Source organism: Chrysemys picta, chromosome 2 (assembly GCF_011386835.1).
Source record: "Chrysemys picta bellii isolate R12L10 chromosome 2, ASM1138683v2, whole genome shotgun sequence".
Classification (NCBI taxonomy): domain Eukaryota; kingdom Metazoa; phylum Chordata; order Testudines; family Emydidae; genus Chrysemys; species Chrysemys picta.
This window is the reverse complement of record NC_088792.1, coordinates 290,320,871-290,337,536: the sequence shown is the minus strand read 5'-3', so window position 1 is coordinate 290,337,536 and position 16,666 is coordinate 290,320,871. Positions and strand designations below refer to the sequence as shown.

Below are 16,666 nucleotides of genomic sequence, written 5' to 3'. Positions count from 1 at the left end.
GGGGTCCCCAGGGAGATGGCCCTGAAGGGCCAGGGCGGGAAAGGGGGCTTCGCCCAGAGGGCTGCTGTGGGTGGGCTGATGCTGAGGGGAGCTCAGAGGGGGCTTGGAGTTGGGGGAACTGTGGGCCCAACGCCCCCTCCCCCAGGCCCAAGCCCATTCCCCAGAGGGGATTCTTGGGTGGGGGTGGGGGGCAGATGGGGAAGGTACAATAGGGCCCTGAAGGTTTGTCCTTCGGCCCCAAGGGGTTGCTGTGGGGACTTTAGCCCTGCGAGGTTTCTCGGCAGCTGGGTATGGGTGGATTAAGGCCTGAGGAGAAGATACAGTGCAGTGTGGCTTCCCCGGGGTGCAGCCTGGGGGCTGGCTGGGTGGACCGTGTGCGCTGCCGTCCCAGCTGGACCAGGGCCGACCCACGCCTGGGAGCCCTGCTCCCAGCTCGCTCACTCTCTGCCCAGCCGCTCCATGGGACACAGGCCTGAGGCCACGTCCCATCTCTTACCCCAAAGCTTTTCCCGGCACCCCTCACCGTCGTGGCGAAGGCTGGGGCTCCGGCCTGACGGCAGGCCCAGAACAGCACAGGCGACCAGCAGCTAGGTCAGAGAGCAGCTTTGGTTCATCCTGTTACAGGGAGGGACTCCGCTTTGAACTGAAGACACACAACATACAACGGGCATCCAAGCTGCTGCCCCCATCCAGGATGCAGAAAAGAACCTGGTCTTCCCTTGGGCCGCAGGGCTGAGGGGGGGCAGGCCTGCTCGTGCTGGTCAGGTCGGGAGGAGGTGATGCTGCAGGAGTTGGTTCTTGCACTGTTGAAAACATCCCGCTGCTGCTGCTGAAGGGGGTGGCCCCACGTTTCAGGCCCCATGGGCGTCACACAGCTGAGAGCTTTGCTTGGCCATTACCCAGCTGCCCCTCACCTTGTTGCCCCCGGTCCTGCCTGGGCTGCAGGCGGGTGCCCGGCGCGAAGAGAAGGATTTAGTGAGGGCACAGGGCCTGCAGTGTCCTCACTCGCTTTGGAAAGAGGAAGGGACTGACAAGGTACGACTGATGCCTGAATTCTCTGTCTTTGCTGCTGCTACAGCCTCCATTTTAGCTCCTGCCTGGGTCTCGTCTAAAGAGCATGTCGTATTCCTGTACCTCTCCGCACTCCTGTTCCCACGGCTACTGCCCAGAACCCAGCCCCTGCAGGGCGAGCACCAACGGCACAGACCAGCTCTGTCTAGTTACCACACGTGCGTTTTCCACTCCAACCAGGGAAGTGTGAGGCCCTGTGCACCAAGGAGGGACCAGCCCATGCTCCAGCGATGGAGGAAAAGAGCAGCCCTTCAGGGCACCAGCGTTATTAGCGGAGTTTGCTTTCTGCACCTCAGCCATGTCCCAGGAAACCAGGCCGTAGCCCCAGAATCCAATACGCACAAGGGCCTGCAGCCAGAATGAGGCAGGCAATAGGAAACATTGCAGCAGGGGAAACATCTGGGTTTCTCCCCACTGCAGAAATCCCTCCTCCCCCCCCGTTTCTGTCCCATCCTCTGTAGAAGAACCTATATTCTGCAGGGAATACACAGACTCCACGCGCTCTTGGCCCAGGTACTTAGCCTCCGTGGCGCGGTTCCCAGCTGTCCCATGGGAGAACAGCTCTGCCCTGCCTCCCGGGGGTGGGTGAGAATTGGGAGGTTCTCCACTCCTGCAGTGCTGGGATCCATAGGAGGATCAGAGAGGGCTTTGGGACGAACCCTGCTCCAGGCTCGGGTATAACCACGTTTGGGAGGCCAGGGGAGTGGAAGCAGACGGCGCTGGCTGGGGCTCTGCCTTGGAGGGGTTCCGGCGAGGTCAGGGCTGTGGAACCCCTGGGCACAAGAGCGAGAAAGCTGTGAACAGACCACGCAGAGCTGCTGGCTGGTTTCGGATAATCTCCTTTACTGCCCTCCCTGCAGAGAGGGCCTGGGTCCATACTGCATGTTTTACAAACACTTCACGGTATATACAGGTCAGGTTTTAGTGTTTTGCCCCCCAAAAAGAGAGATGCATTTGGCTTGTTAATCAGCCCCTGCTGCCCTGCACAGAAACAAGCGGGAGCAGGGGAGCCCAGCGTCCCAAGGGAGGGAGCTGGGACCGGGCGCCCCGGCTCAGGCTGGAATATGTTACACAATCGCCCATGTTAGTACATCATGCAAAAGCAAAATCTGGATAATGAGAATAATATCGTGACAAATGCTGAGGGATAACATGACTTGATTTACATGTAGCCAATGAGAGCGGGCGGCGGGGAGGAGGAGGAGGAGGAGAAATGGGTTTGGATCCACACGCGCGAGGGGTCGCTGCTGGACCACGGCACATGCCGTTCTTTGCCCACTGCTGGTGATGGGGGAGGGCAAAGGCCATACAAGTGCAAGGAGTCAGGTGCCCTTGTCTGGGGAACTGGAGCTGAAGGCCCTAGAAGCCAGGGCTGGCCCGAGGGGGGAGCCCCAATTACACCACAAGCCAGGGCTGATCCCCAGGGTGCCTTCACAGCTCTTATTGCTGCAGACAGAGGGCGGAGCACCATTCAGCCCTGGGGGGCTGCTGAGAAGGGGAGCGGGCGAGACAGACGGGTGGTCGCCGTGCAGTTCCTGCATTAGGACACATGCATGCGTGAGCAGGCAGCAACGCGCTAGCATGGACACCCTCCTCCCAGCATTCCTCTGCCATCTCTGCTGGGCTGCAGTTCTCCAGAGCAGCCCCCAGTCGCGCCCCAGGATCAGCTCCCAGTGCAGCGCGGGGAAGGACAGCTCCAGCAGCTCCAATGGCTTTGCACGGGCCACCTGGAGGGGTGCTGCCCCTCAGAGTCTCTGACCAGGCCCATTGGACCAGTGCAAAGGGAGGGGGCGTCTCAGTGCTGTCCCACTTCCCCCCAACACTGGGGTGCGGGCTCCTCGGCAGCAGGGAGTTGGAATGGACATCCAGCAACACTACAATAAAGTGAACAAAATAAAGAAAAGGTGGGATGAGATGGGAGGATTCGCTCATGAGATGACGCCATCAAACAGAGCCAAGCAACTGCACGGATTCTCTCACCCAAACCCCATCTGTCCACATCTCTCGCCCTCCCGCAGCAAGCTAGCACCCTCTCTCGGTTAGCCCCTTCAGGAGGTCGTGCCGAAGATAGACTACATAAAAGATCCCTGACACCGTGAGGCACTGACCAGTAACACGACCGACAGCTCACATCACTGCAGACAACGGGAGCTGCAGGTGCTCAGAGTCGATTCCGTGTGTAATTGTAGGTTCTTTTACCCCAAGCCCTCCTGAGAGCCAAGCACAGCCCCCAGCCAGTTCGCGTGGAACCAGCCCCAATGCATGTCGACACTCCAGTGCTCCGAAGTCTGGGGAGCACAACTGCCAGGTGAGCCCAGCCAGCCCTAGATGTGCAGAAAGCCCCGTCTCCGAACGCAGAGACTCAAAAGAGGTTGGTGTTACCTGTGTGGAGGAGTACAGCCGAGGAGCTGCTGAGTCCGGGGCTCCCCGGGAACTGATCCAGGACTTGCTAACGTCAGAGACCCAGCTAAGGAATTCTCCCAGTGGCAAGGGGACTTCTTTGGTGGGACTGGAAAAAGATGTCTGACAGAGAGAGAGAGCATCGTTACGGGTGGGAAAACACAGGAGAGAAACGAAGAGGGAAAGAAATCGAGGTGAGAAAGGGAAGTAAGAACCGGAGTTTTAACAGCAGCACCTCCACGCCGCGTGTGGGACTACGAGCCCCCCCAGCAAGGCAGACCTCGAAACCTGCAGCTGCTACCAAAGCTTTTGCTTTGGATCCAAGAACCCCGTTTAGCAAAGGGGGAGGGGTGTGTCTGGCAGGCTTCCAGCGCAGTGGCATGACTAGATACCTCCTGGGGTCCCCTCCAACCCGGATAGGCTATGACTGCACGGAAACCCTGTGTGCGTGCACGTGTGCACCGAGACAGGGGCTGGTTTGTCAAGGCGCTGGGTCAGCCTGTGCTGGCAGAGGGGTTCTGATAAATACCTGTCGATTCATTGGTCTAAGAAATCAACCTTGTACAGGGCACTTCCCAGATACACGGAGAGAGAGACAGACAGACAGACACACACATGCAGACATCGCCCCCGGCTAACAGCAGCACACGGCAATGTAAGCGTCCCCCGGTTATTTGGGCCGGAAAAGCAAAGCACGATGGAATGCGTCAGAGTGAACAAGCAGGCTGGAGGAGGAGGCGCAGATGCAAAATAAAACCTCTTGGGGGGTGAAGCTGTGGAGCAGAGAGGCAGGCAGATCCATCCCATGGCAGCAGGCTCTGTGAAGGCATAGACACAACCCCAGCATGCACTTACAGTCGGAGTGCTGAGTCCACAGCGGCTGGGGGAGGTTCTGGGAGGTAGGCTGAGGAGCTCTTGGGAGGAGGCAGGGAGCAGACAGCAGCCTCCTCCCCCGCCCTGCCAAAGGCCAGCAGAAAGGATCCAGGCAACGGCTCCAGAGCTGGTGTGCAGAGGTTCTGTCCTGGGCCAAAGCACTGAGAGGGACAGCGTGGTCAGTCCAAGGTCACAGTCTCTTTTCACGGGAAGAGGGGAGGGCAGCTGGCAGAAGCAGCCGGTCTAGGCGCTGGGGACAGTATCCTCTCCTCCTCTGGGGATGGCTGGGGATGAAGCTGGCAGAGTTAATAAAAAAAGTCACTAGCTGGTTAGGATCAAAAATGCAAAACTGTCGGCAGGTTCCGCCGGGCTGGGGGGCGGCTCGGCGGTGGCTGGTTTGTCTACTCTGCAGATGGTACGAACGGAAGCAGGCTCCGGGGCTACTGAGCTGGAGGGTAGTGTGTTCTCTCTCTCTCGTCGCTAAATATACAAATACTGTCCCAACAATCATATATATTAATATATATTAGTCTCGTCTTTTTGGTTAAACTTTAGGCACTGCTTTGGAAGAAAATTGGGGTTTAAAAGTAATCATCGGATGATTAGCCAGCAGCTTTACCACATGCAGAGCAGGAGCAACGGGAAAGCTCCTCGGTGTCTTGGGGGGCTGGGGCAGGCAGGGAGGGGACTTTATGCCACCGTCAGCTGAGGCCTCTGCAGTTCCGGGAGCTTCCTGTTTGCTTCCCATCCGCAGCTCCCGGAGAGGCTGGACAAGGCGAGTGTGAGTTCAGCGGCGTCCACGTCGCTCTGGGGACCTGATGTGTATCTGCGTCCGTAGCTGGAGGAAGAGTAGGAGGAGGAAGAGAAGGTCATGGAGAAGCCGGAGCCGGTGGCATCAACGCTCCCTCGCCTGGAGCCTGATCTAGATCCTGTTCGGGAGCCCGATCGAGAGCCAGAGGTGGAGCCAGAGCCGCTGACGTTGTAGGGGCTGTAGTATCCTTTGCTAGACTGGGAGGAAGCTTCCAGCAGGCGCAGGCCTGTTCCCTCCTCCACCATGCTTCTGTCCATTGCATCCTTGTAGGAGATCTTCAGTTTCGTTTTGGGGCAGGTGAGATACTTGGAGTAGGTGTTCACGTCCCGCAGCTTTTGGGCGGTGCGCGTGTCGATTGTGCCTTTCTGCAGCGCGTCATCGAGCGAGACCCGGCCTGGCACGTCGGGCTCGATCAGCCCACCCGTCAAGTACTGGACCTCCAGGAACCGCTGGCCGGCTTCGTAGTACAGCCAGCCCTTCTTTAAGGCTTGGGCGGCCGACATTTTCGTCTTGGTTCTTGGATCCTCAAAGCCATAGAAGGCCTTCTGAGCGAGGTTGATCCTGTCCACCATGATTTTGTCAACCAGGCCCTTGTTGACTGCATCAGCAACAGAGAATTTCTCCCCAGTGCCGGGGTCGATGATGCCTCCGGTGCAGGCCTGGGACTCCAGCAGCCTCTGTCCGGTGATGTTGTCTACGAGATTGCGGTGCATGGCCTCCGTGATGGACACTTTCTCCAGGGTGTCCGTGTCCAGGATCCCGGCAATCGGACCTGTCTCCTCAGCAGGGTCACTCCAGGATGTCAGCTGAGCTCTGGCAGGGGATGGGCTTATGGGGTAGGAGGAAGAGGACCCAACAGAAGAAGATCTCGATCGGAAGCCGCTCACGTTTCCAGAGAGCATGTCTGCGAACTCGGTGATGGACAGGGTGCCGGAGCGATACTGGTCCAGGGCAGACTGATCAATCAGGCCCTTTGCAATCGCTTCGTCGATGTCATACTGTCGCCCGGACCTCCTGTCGATGATCATGGACTTGACCACCCCGTCGGAGGAGGAGATGGTGATCTCTTCCCACTCACACTCTTGCTCGGAGAGCTCCAGGTAGGTCTGGTGGTCAATGAGGCCTTTGCGATAGGCTTCATAAACTGACATCTCCTTCCCCGTCTCTGGGTCGACGATCACCACTCTGCGCTTGCGGACAGACGACTTGGACGAGGTCTTTCTCTCCCGCTTCTTCTCCTTCAGAGGGAGCAGGCACAGCCCGGTCTCCGGGTCGGTGATGCACCGCTCCATGAGCTGCAGGTAGGTCAGGTTCTCCTCGGTGTTGGGATCAAAGAAGCCCTTGGTGTCATCGCTGGGGTCCAGGAGGATCTCGTTCATTTCCTCGTCGAACAGGCCCCGCTTGTAGGCCATCTCCACGGGCAGGCGATGGCTTTCCTCTGGATCGATAATGCCTCCTGTGGCGATCTGGGCCTCTAGCAAACGGATCCCATGATCTTTCAGGATCAGGCCCTTCTTCATGGCCTGGAAGAGGGAGATCAGTTTGCCCGAGTAGGGGTCTTTGTAACCGATCACCGCCCTCTCTGCCGAAACGAGCTTGTCCTTGAACTCTGGGCCCACGATGCCCATCCGCACTGCCTCCTCCACCGTCAGTTTGAGGCCCTTGATGGGGTCAATCACGTACCCAGTGGCTGCCTGGGCCTCCAGCAGCTCAAACGCTGTGCCAGGCCGGATGATGCCTTTCTTCATGGCTTGGTACACGGAGAGCCGCTCCTTGGTGGAGTCCACGAAGACACCAGCGATGCAGCTGGTGCCCTCCAGGAACTTCTGCAGGTTTTTGGAGACTTCTTCGATGGAGGTTAAGCCCTCTTGGAGGCGCTGGGCGGTCGCTTCGTCCATGACCTGGGACCGCACCAGCTCCTCCACGCTGATCTGCTTCCTCAGGCCCCGGAAGGTCAGCTTCCTCGTGTCACACAGGGGCAGCAGCAGCTGGCCGTTGTTCTCGTCCTTCCGGCACCGCTTGAGGAGCTGTAGGTAGCTGAGCTTCTCGTCCGTGGAGGGGTCCACGTAGCTCCGGACCTCGCTGGGCTCCGACAGCCTGTCGCAAGTCTCCTTGCTGAAGAAGCCACGCTGATAGGCGACCTCCAGGGGCAGGTGGAACCCCAGGAACGGGTCGATGATGCCACCAGTGGCTAGCTGAGCGTCCAGCAGCCGGAGGGCTTCCTCGGCGGGGATCAGATCCTTCTTCATGGCCTGGAAGAGCGAGATCTTCTGCTCGCTGTACGGGTCCCTGTAGCCGGTCACGGCTCTCTCTGCGGACAGCAGCCGGTCATGGATTTCCGGCCCCACCACGCCTTTCCTGACAGCTTCGTCTACCGTCAGCATCTCATTCTTTATGGGGTCGATCATGAAGCCAGTGGCAGCCTGGGCCTCCAGCAGGGAGCGGGCTACCTCAGGGCTGACCAGCCCTTTCTTCAGGGCCTGATAGACACTGAGCTTCTGCTTGGTGGAGGGGATGTAGATCCCAGCTATGCAGCCGGTTCCGTACAGGTATTTCCAGACGGTCTCTATCTCCAGGATCTCTCGGATGGTCTTGGAGCCCTGCTTCAGCAGGTTGTATATCTCCAGGGAGATGATCCTGGCCTCATAGAGGTCGTCGGCAGTGATCCGGCGCCGGACAAAGTCGTAGGAGGTCAGGTCCTGCTGCCGGACGATCTCTGTCTTCTCGATGATCTCAATGATGATGATGATCATGCGCTCCTTGGTCACCTGGCCAGAGCGGAACTCCTCCATCAGCCGCTTCCGCTGCTCCTCGGGGATGAGGTCTGACTGCATGATCTCCCACAGGGACATGGAGGAACCGGCCATGCTGCCCACGGGGATGCTGACCTGCGTTTCCTCAAATGCTTTCCGGGTCTCTGCCTCCGTGTACACATGGGTTGTTTCCACCATGGTGGGCTTCTCTGGCTGCTTCAGGGGCAGGAGGTACAGGCCGGTCTCGGGGTCCTCGATGCACCTCTCCTTTAGCTGCAGGTAGGTGAGGTTCTCCTGTGTGTTGGGGTCGAAGAAGCCCTTGGTGTCGTCGCTGGGGTCAGAGAGGATCCGGTTCATCTCTTGGTCGAAGTAGCCCCGCTTGTAAGCCACCTCCACGGGGAGGCGGTGACTGTGCACGGGGTCGATGATGCCGCCGGTGGCGACCTGGGCCTCCAGCAGGCGGATGCCGTGCTCCTTGAGGATCAGCCCCTTCTTCATGGCTTCGAAGAGGGAGATGGTGTTCCCGGAGTAGGGGTCCTTATACCCAGTGACGGCCTTCTCCGCGGAGAGCAGCTTCTCATGGAGCTCCGGCCCAACAAGACCGGCTTTCACAGCCTCATTGACACACAGCTTTTGGTTCCTTTCGGGGTCGACCATGAACCCACTGGCTGCCTGAGCTTCCAACAGGGTGACAGCAGTGCTTGGCCTCAGCAGGTTTCTCTTCATGGCCTCGTAGAGGTTCAGTTTCTCCTTCGTGTCTTCCACGTAGATGCCAGCGATGCAGTCGCTGCCCCGCAGGAACCTCTTCACAGAGTCCGTCTCAGAGAGGTCTTTCACCGTCTTCTTGCCTTCCTTGAGCTGCTCGTACTGGGCCTTGCTAAGGACCCTAGACTCCAGCAGCTCGCTAGCAGGCACAGCTGCTCGGAGGCCGCTGAACATCAGCTTCTCCTGCTTCTTGGTCTCCGTTTCCTCGATGATGGTGATCATTATCTTGATGATCTTCTCAATGGTGACCTTGCCGGTCTTGTACTGTCGCAGCAGCTCCCTCCTTTGCTCCTCGGTGAAATACTCAGAGTGGATCAGCTCCCAGATTGTCACTGTCCTGCCCTTCAGGCTGCCAGCTGGCACCTCCAGGGTGGCCTTGTCCAGGGACTCCTTCGCCTGGCTGTCAGTGTAGACCTCCTCTTGCTGTGACCGGATGGCCTGGTCTGAGAGGGGCAGCAGGGAGAGGCCGGTCTGCTTGTCCGGTTGGCATTTCTTCTGCAGCTGGGCGTAGGTGAGGTTCTCCTGAGTGTTGGGGTCGTAGAAGGCCTTGGTGTCGTCGCTGGGAGTGGATAGGGCCTTGCTTGTCTCCTCGTCGAAGTAGCCCCGCTTACAGGCAACATCGAGCGGCAGGCGGTGGCTGTTCACAGGGTCAACTATGCCACCGGTGGCCAGCTGGACGTCCAGCAGGCGGAGCCCGGTGTCACTGGGGATCAGGCCTTTCCTTAGTGCTTGGAACAGGGAGACAGTCTGCCCGGTGTAGGGGTCTTTGTAGCCAGTCACAGCCTTCTCTGCAGACAGCAGCTTCTCATGGAACTCTGGCCCGACAGTTCCAGCTCTCACGGCCTCGTCCACCGAGAGCGTCTCGTTCCGAACGGGATCGATGATGTACCCCGTGCCTGCCTGGGCCTCGAGCAACGGCAGAGCAGCTTCTGGCTTCAACAGGTTTTTCTTCAGGGCGTCATAGAGCGCGAACTTCTGCCCCGTCGACTCCACCAGGACGCCAGCAATGGTGTCGGTGCCCTTCAGATACCTCTTTACGGCGTCTGCATCAGCCACGTCCTTCACAGACTTCTTGCCCTGGTGCAGCTGGTTGTAGAGATCTTTGTCAATGATTTTGCTCTCCAGCAGCTCGGCGGCAGGGACAGCCGCGCGGAGCCCTTCAAAGCACAGCTGGCTCTTCTTCTCACTCTCTTCCATTACGGTGATGACGATCTTGATGATCTTCTCCACGGTGATCTTGCCAGTCTTGTACTGCCGGAGCAGGTCTCGCCTCTGCTCCTCGGTAAAGTATTCCGAGTTGATGATCTCCCAGATGGTCACGGTCTTTCCTTTGAACGTGCCGAAGGGGGCAGACACCGTGGCCTTCTTGAAAACATCTTTGGCCTCTTGATCCGTGTAGGCCAGGTCCCCTCCTTTGGCTGCTCTGTCGGTGAGCGGCAAGAGGAAGAGTCCAGTCTCAGGGTCAGTCACGCATCTCTCCATCAGCTGCAGGTAGGTGAGGTTCTCATGCGTGTTGGGGTCGAAGAAGCCCTTGGTGTCGTCTGTGGGGTCTGACAGGGTCTGGTTCATCTCTTCGTCGAAGTAGCCCCGCTTGTAGGCCACTTCCAAGGGCAGGCGGTGGCTGTGCACGGGGTCGATGATGCCGCCGGTGGCGATCTGGGCCTCCAGCAGGCGGATGCCGTGGTCTTGGACAATGAGGTCTTTTGTCATGGCCTGGAAGAGGGAGATCTTGTCTCCGGTGTAGGGGTCTCTGTACCCAGTCACCGCCCTCTCGGCAGACAGCATTTTATTGTGCAGCTCTGGTCCAATTACTCCTTCTTTCACAGCCTCGTTCACAGAGAGCCTCTTGTTTCTCACTGGGTCAATTAGGAAGCCAGAGGCAGCTTGTGCTTCCAGGAGGATGAGTGCCGTGCCTGGGCTCAGCAGCTGTTTCTTCATGGCCTTGTAGATGCTCATCTTCTCGTTGGTGGGTTTAATGAGCAAGCCAGCGATGCTGCTCCGGCCCTGCAGGTATTTCCTGAGGTCATCCCTCTGCGCGAGCTCGGTCACAGTCACCGTCCCTTTCACCAACTTGTCTAAGATCTCTTTGCCCAGGATGCCGGCCTCAACCAGCTTCTCTGCAGACACCTTCTGCCGGATGCCATCAAAGGCAAACTCCGGCTCCCCGTTCTGAGCCAGGCCATCCACGGCGTCTCTGCCATTGGGCACCGCTTTGGTCGGAGTCAGCTGGGTCGGCAAAATCACTGCATCCTCGGGAATGTCGTCTGTTTGGATCATGATCTCTCGGGTCTGGGCCAGCGCAGCCCTATGTTCCTCTTGCAGCTGCGCCAGTTTCTCCCTTAGCTTCTGGTTTTCCTCGGCAAGGAGTTTCTCTTGCTGCTGCCGCTGCTTTTCCAGCTGCTGTAGCTCCTCCTGCTGACGCTGGACATTTTTCTCCGCCTCTTTCTGCTTCTTCTTTGCATCGTCCAAGGTGGCCTTCAGCTGCTGTTTCTCCTGCTCCATCTGCTTCTGCTGCCGCTCCTGCTCTGCCTTCAGGTTCTCTGCTTTGTTCATCTCATCTTTGAAGAGTTTCTCCAGCTTAGCTTTCTCTTCCTCAATGAACCTCTCTTTCTGAAGCAGGCTATCCTTCTCCGTTAAGAAGCTCTGCTGGAGTATCTGAGTCTCCTGACGGAGCTGTTCCTGCTGAGCCGTCTGGATCTGCAGCAGGGAAACAAAGAAACGTCTCTTAGACCAAAGCCCACTTAACCCCAAACAGAGAGCGCGAAAGCCTGGTGCAGACAGGGACAACCATTTGTGGGAGGGCGCTAGCAGGAGAACGCTTGGGGTATAGCAGCAAGTCGTATTACGGGCTAGTACCTTGGGCTTATGTTAGCAGGTACACGGGCCGGCCCCCTGCGGTGCATTAGTGTTAACGGGGTGGGAAGAGGAGGAGGAGTTTGGGCATTACTGCACGCTCGACGGGATTAAAGAAGCAGGAGAGGGACACTGTTCTTCTGCTGGGGTCAAGAAAGCTAGTCCTGCCCCGTTGTGCAGCCCAAGGAGCAGGGTCCATGTCCATAATGGCCAAGGACCTTAGAGTCACTGTCTGTGCCTGGCGCTAAGGGAGTGGACACGCTGTGCCTCCAGGAGAACGGCACAACATGTGCATGGAGGATGGACTCTGCCCACCCCGGGAACAGATGAGCAACCTCTGTTGGGGGCATGAGGCAATGCTGCTCAAATACACGCCCGGGTCGATTACAGGTCACACTGCAGCTGGAGCCTTAGCACTGCACACGCATGTGAGCTGTGGGCGTGTGCTCACGGGAACTGCAGGAGCAAGGCTGCAGTGCTGGGTCCGTGGAGCAGAGACTTGGCCCCTTGGGTGAGGTTTTCTAGAGCACTCCAGTGACCCGGGAGCACGAGTCCCCCGAGAGCCGATGGCACTTGTGCTGCTACACCATGGAGGTGCTTTTGAAAATCCTCCCCTTGTCTGTGCCCGTGTCCCCTCGGACACTGCACCCGTAACTACCCTGGGGGCTGGGCTGAGACCAGTCTGCAGACAGCCCGGGTGGGGGATGGAGGGTTGTCGGGTACTAAGGGAACTGTGGACCCTGGCTGGCATTTTGTGGGCACAGTCAGCTGTCCGAGCAGAGGAGCTCCGCGCTGGCTGTCCCAAGGCTGCCGTTCTGCGTGGTGAGGACACTAAGGGAAGGGTGTCCCCCAGCATGAACATGACAGCGAGGGGGGACAGGAAAATCAATACCTCTTCTGATCTCTGCTGCAGCAGCTCCGCCTCCCGCTTCAGCTTCTCCTTCTCCCTCTCCAGCTCGGCGATCGCTCTCTTCAGATTCTCCGCGTCCCTGTCGCTCTGCTGCCTCTGGATCTCCAGCGTGTGGACCAGCGTCATCTTCTCCTGGGTGGTCAGCTCCGTCTTGTGCAGCTTCTCGCTGATCTCCTCCGCCTGCTTCTTGAACCGCTTCGCGTCCTCCTCGGCCTTGGCCTGGGCCATGCTCATCTCGGTCACGTGCAGCTTGAGGCGCTCGGCCTCGGCCATGATCTCCAGCTGCCGCTTGCGCTCAACCTCCAGGAGTTTCTGGAAGCCCTCGGTCTCCTCAGTCAGGCGCTGCTGCATCTGCTCTTTGTCCTCCTGGAGCTTCTTGGCATGCTCCTGAGCTAGGTCCTTCTGCCTCTGCAGCATCTCGGCCTCCGCCTTCAGCCGCGTGGCCTCCTGCACGGCCTGCATCTTCTCCTTCAGCATCTTCTCCGCCAGCGCCCGCTGCTGCGCCAGGTCGTCCTCCGCCAGCTTCCGCATGCGGGCGGCCTCCTGCGCCTCCACGCTCAGGCGAGCGGCCTCCTCCGCCACCAGCTTCATCTTCTCGGCCTCCTCCACCAGGAACTTCTGGGTGTTGTCCTTGTCCTTCAGGATCAGCACCTTGTTCTCCTCCTCGATCCGCGTCTTCAGTTTGATCAGCTCCTCCATCTGGATCTTCACCTTGAAGAGCTCTTCCTCCACCTGGGCCTTCTGCCTCATGGCGTCCGTCACCTCCTCCTTCAGCCGCTGCAGCTCCTCGTCCAGGATACTCTTCTGGTGGTCCGTCTCCTCCAGCTGCAGCTTGACCTTGGTCAGCTCCTGCTCCACCTGGGCCTTCTGCCTCAGCGTCTGCTCCGCAAACTTCTTGTGCTTCTCCATGTCGGCGTCAGCCAGCTGCTTTTGCTTCAGAGCTGCCTGCTCGGCTTGGGCCCGCTTCGCCGCCTCCAGCTCGGCCTCCTTCCGGAGCTTCTCCGCGTCCTCCTGGGCTCGGGCTTTGGCCTGCGCCTCCTCCTCAGCTCGCTGCTTCAGACGCTCCGCCTCCTCCACCTGCTGCCGGGACAGGGCCGCATCCTGCTCAGCCTTGACACGAGCAAACTCTGCCTCCTCCGCCGCTTTCTTGGCCTTCTCGGCCTCTTCCCTCAGCTTGTCCAGGATGTTCTGTTCCTGGCGCCGCGTCTGCAGCAGCTCCTGCTCCTTCTGCTGCACAGTAGCCAGGTGGGCCTTCTCCTCGGCCTGAATCCTCTTCTGAGCGGCTTCCTGGGCCAGCTGGATCTGCCTTTCCGACTCCTTCTCCGCCAGCTCCTTCTGCCTCTTGGCCTCCTCCACCTTGGCTTTCAGGCGCTCCACCTCGTCCAGGGCCACCTTGCGCTGCCGGGCGGCTTCCTGCTCCGCAGCCAAGATCTTCTTCACCTTCTCCTCGGCCTCCCTGCGGCGGTTCTCCTCCTCCAGGGCCAGCTGCCGCTGCTTCTCAGCCTCCTGCTCGGCCTTCTCCTTGCTGCGCTGGATCTCCTCCGCGCTGCTCTTGATCCGGCTCAGCTCCAGCTCCAGGTCCGTCTTGCCCGCCGACGCCTTCTCGAAGTTGATCTTGAGGATGCGGATCTCCTCCTCGATGATGCGCCGCTGCTTCAGCGTATCATCCACAAGGCCCTTCTGCCGCTCCAGCTCGGTGTGAGAGGACTTCTTCAGCAGGGTGATCTTCTCCTCGATGTCTTGCTTGTGCTGGGCGGCCTGCTCCTCCAGCAGCTTGCGCTGGTAGGCCTCGTCCTCCGCCAGCCGCCTCAGTCGCTCGTTCTCCGCCTCCTTCTCCTTCAGGGCGATCTCTGCCTCCGTCTTCAGCCGGGAGGCCTCACTGATGGCGGCCAGTTTCTCCTTCAGGATCCTCTCGGCCTCGGCTCGCTGCCGGGCCGCCTCCTCCTCGGCCAGCTGCCGCTGCCGCTTGGCCTCCTCCGACAGCGCGCGCAGCCGAGCCGCTTCCTCGGCCAGCTCCCGTAGCTTGCTGGCCTCGGCTTCCAGCTTCTGCTTGGACTTCTCGCTGGTGGAGCGGGAATCCTCCTCCGCCTTGGCCTTGCTCTGCAGGAGGATCTCCATCTCGGCACGCAGCTTGGCCAGCTCCTCCTCCACCTCCTTCCTCTTATGAATGGCCTCGCTGATCTCGTTCTTCAGGCGGAAGAGCTCCTCCTCCAGCAGCAGGCGTTGCTGCTCCCGGTTCTCCATCTCCGCCTTCAGCCGGATCAGCTCCTGCTCAGCCGAGAACTTCTGCTGGGCGGTGCCCTCTGCCAGCTTCCTCTGCTTCTCCAGCTCCTCCTCAGCCAGCTCCTTCTGCCGCAGGGCAGACTCCTCCATCTTCGCCCGCTTCCTGGCCTCCCTCTCCGCATCCTCCTTCTGCTTCTCAGCCTCCTCCTGAGCCAGGGTCTTCTTGTGCGCCACCTCCTCTGCCTGCAGCCGGAGGCGCAGGGCCTCGTTCGCCTTCTGCCGCCACTTCTCCAGCTCCTTCTCGGCCTCCTCCCTGGATTTCTCGGCCTCCAGCTGCTGCTTCTTCAGGCGCTCTGCCTCCTCCTGCAGGTGGGTGACTGTGATGTGCTCCTGCTTCAGGGACATCTCCAGCTGGGCTGTCTTCTCGGCGAAGGACAGGCGCTTGCTGTGCAGCTCGGTCTCCGCGCTCTTCTGCGCCATTTCCTGAGCCACCTGGATCTGCCGCTCCTTCTCCAGCTCAGCCTGTTTCATCCTCCGCTCTGCCTCCTCCGCCTGCATGCGCAGCTTCTCCAGGTCCTCCATCGCCTTCTGTTTCTCCCGGGCCGCGTTCTTCTCTGCCTGTACCTTGCGGTTCAGCTCCTCCTCCGCCTCCCGCTTCTTCTGCGTCTCATCCTTCACCTGCTTGCGCAGGCGCTCGGCCTCCTCCTGGGCCAGCTTCTTCTGCCGCTCGGCCTCCTCGGCCCGGGCCCGCAGCTCCCGCAGCTCAGTCTCCGCGCTGGACTTCTGCTTCTCGGAGGTCTCGAGCTGCAGGCGGATGATGTGGATCTCCTCCTCCACCTTCCTGCGGCTGTACTCCACCTCCTCGATCAGCTTGTCCTTGGATTTGATCTGGGTGTCCGAGTTCTGCTTCAGCTGCATCAGTTCCTGCTGGATGTTCTGCTTCTGCTGTTCGGCGTCCACAGCCACCACCTCCCTCTTGGAGACCTCCTCGTGCATGCGGCGCTGCAGCTCTTGCGCCTCCTTCTCAGCCTGCGCTTTGGCTTTGGCGTGAGCCTCAGCCAGCTGCTTCTGCTTCTCCAGCTGGGCCTCCACCTCCTCCAGCCGCTTCCTCTCCTGCTCCTTCAGCTTCTCCGCGGCTCTCTGGAGGGGGAAGAGTGCAGAGAAAACAAAAGGGAGAAGACGAAATCACAACGAAAAACATGGAACCAGCAGCACACACATGCCCAAGGTGAGATGGCCCGGGCCAGGGGGTGGAGGATGTGGCATGGGGATGGCCTGGAGCCCCCGGCTCTCCCCGTGACTAGAGGTGGCAATGCTGGCTTCTGGAAGACGGATGGCAGACAGAGAGGGGACACGGCACTGCTATATCTCACTTAGTACAGCGCGGGGAGGCGGGTGACAGACCGTGACACAGCAAGCAGGACGGCTGTGCGGGAAGCAGGGTGACCAACAAAGCAGGAGCAAACAATGGAGCACGAGCAAAGCCCACAGCAAATGAAGACAGGAAGCTAGCGGCTTGCACACCTTCACCATGCCCACTGCAGGCCTTTCCCCTGGCAGCCACAAGGGGAGCCTTCTCCCTCTGGAGGCCCCAGCACAAAAGCAACAGCTGCGGAAAAGTACAGTCGTCCCGGGGGTGAGTGAGGAACCCAGTCGGGCTGCAGAGCCGGGAGTGCGGGGAGAGAGCGTGGGAGATACGGGCAGCAGAGAGAGAAGGGAGACCGGCAGAGGGCAACAGAGGCACAGGGTAACCCTTTCCTCACCAGGACAGAACAGTCTGTGGAGAGAGCTTTGACTTCTACCCGGGGCTGCCCCACTCCCAACAGCCCAGGCAAGCCGGCCGCGTAGAGTGGGAAGGCGACCTGCAAGGGCGCAGGCAAACGCTGCCTTTTCCAGCAGTAGGGACATCCGGGAGCGGATTTACAGCTGCCAGTTCTCCCCGGGGCTCTCTCGGGGAGAGGGAGAGGGAAGCAGCGATCTGCCCGGCAGCAGGGCTGATCCGGAGGG

At 59.7% G+C, this 16,666-nt stretch overlaps 1 protein-coding gene across 32 annotated transcripts in view; it reads right to left on the bottom strand.

Moving 5' to 3' along the window:
• Positions 1 to 1,894: 1,894 nt before the first annotated feature.
• The window catches only part of PLEC (plectin), a 149,052-nt gene continuing 134,280 nt past the window's right edge, over positions 1,895 to 16,666 (bottom strand). For 31 of the 32 annotated variants that reach the window (XM_065582305.1, XM_065582299.1, XM_065582311.1 and 28 more), the window contains 4 exons: positions 12,419 to 15,799; positions 4,327 to 11,370; positions 3,454 to 3,594; positions 1,895 to 2,945 (listed from right to left, as the gene is read on the bottom strand). In XM_065582305.1, the coding sequence (XP_065438377.1) occupies positions 5,035 to 11,370; positions 12,419 to 15,799 (9,717 nt within the window). In that variant the 3' untranslated portion in view covers positions 1,895 to 2,945; positions 3,454 to 3,594; positions 4,327 to 5,034. Of the gene's footprint in view, positions 2,946 to 3,453; positions 3,595 to 4,228; positions 11,371 to 12,418; positions 15,800 to 16,666 lie in introns of all 32 variants that reach the window. The other variant, XM_065582295.1, reaches the window with a different exon arrangement.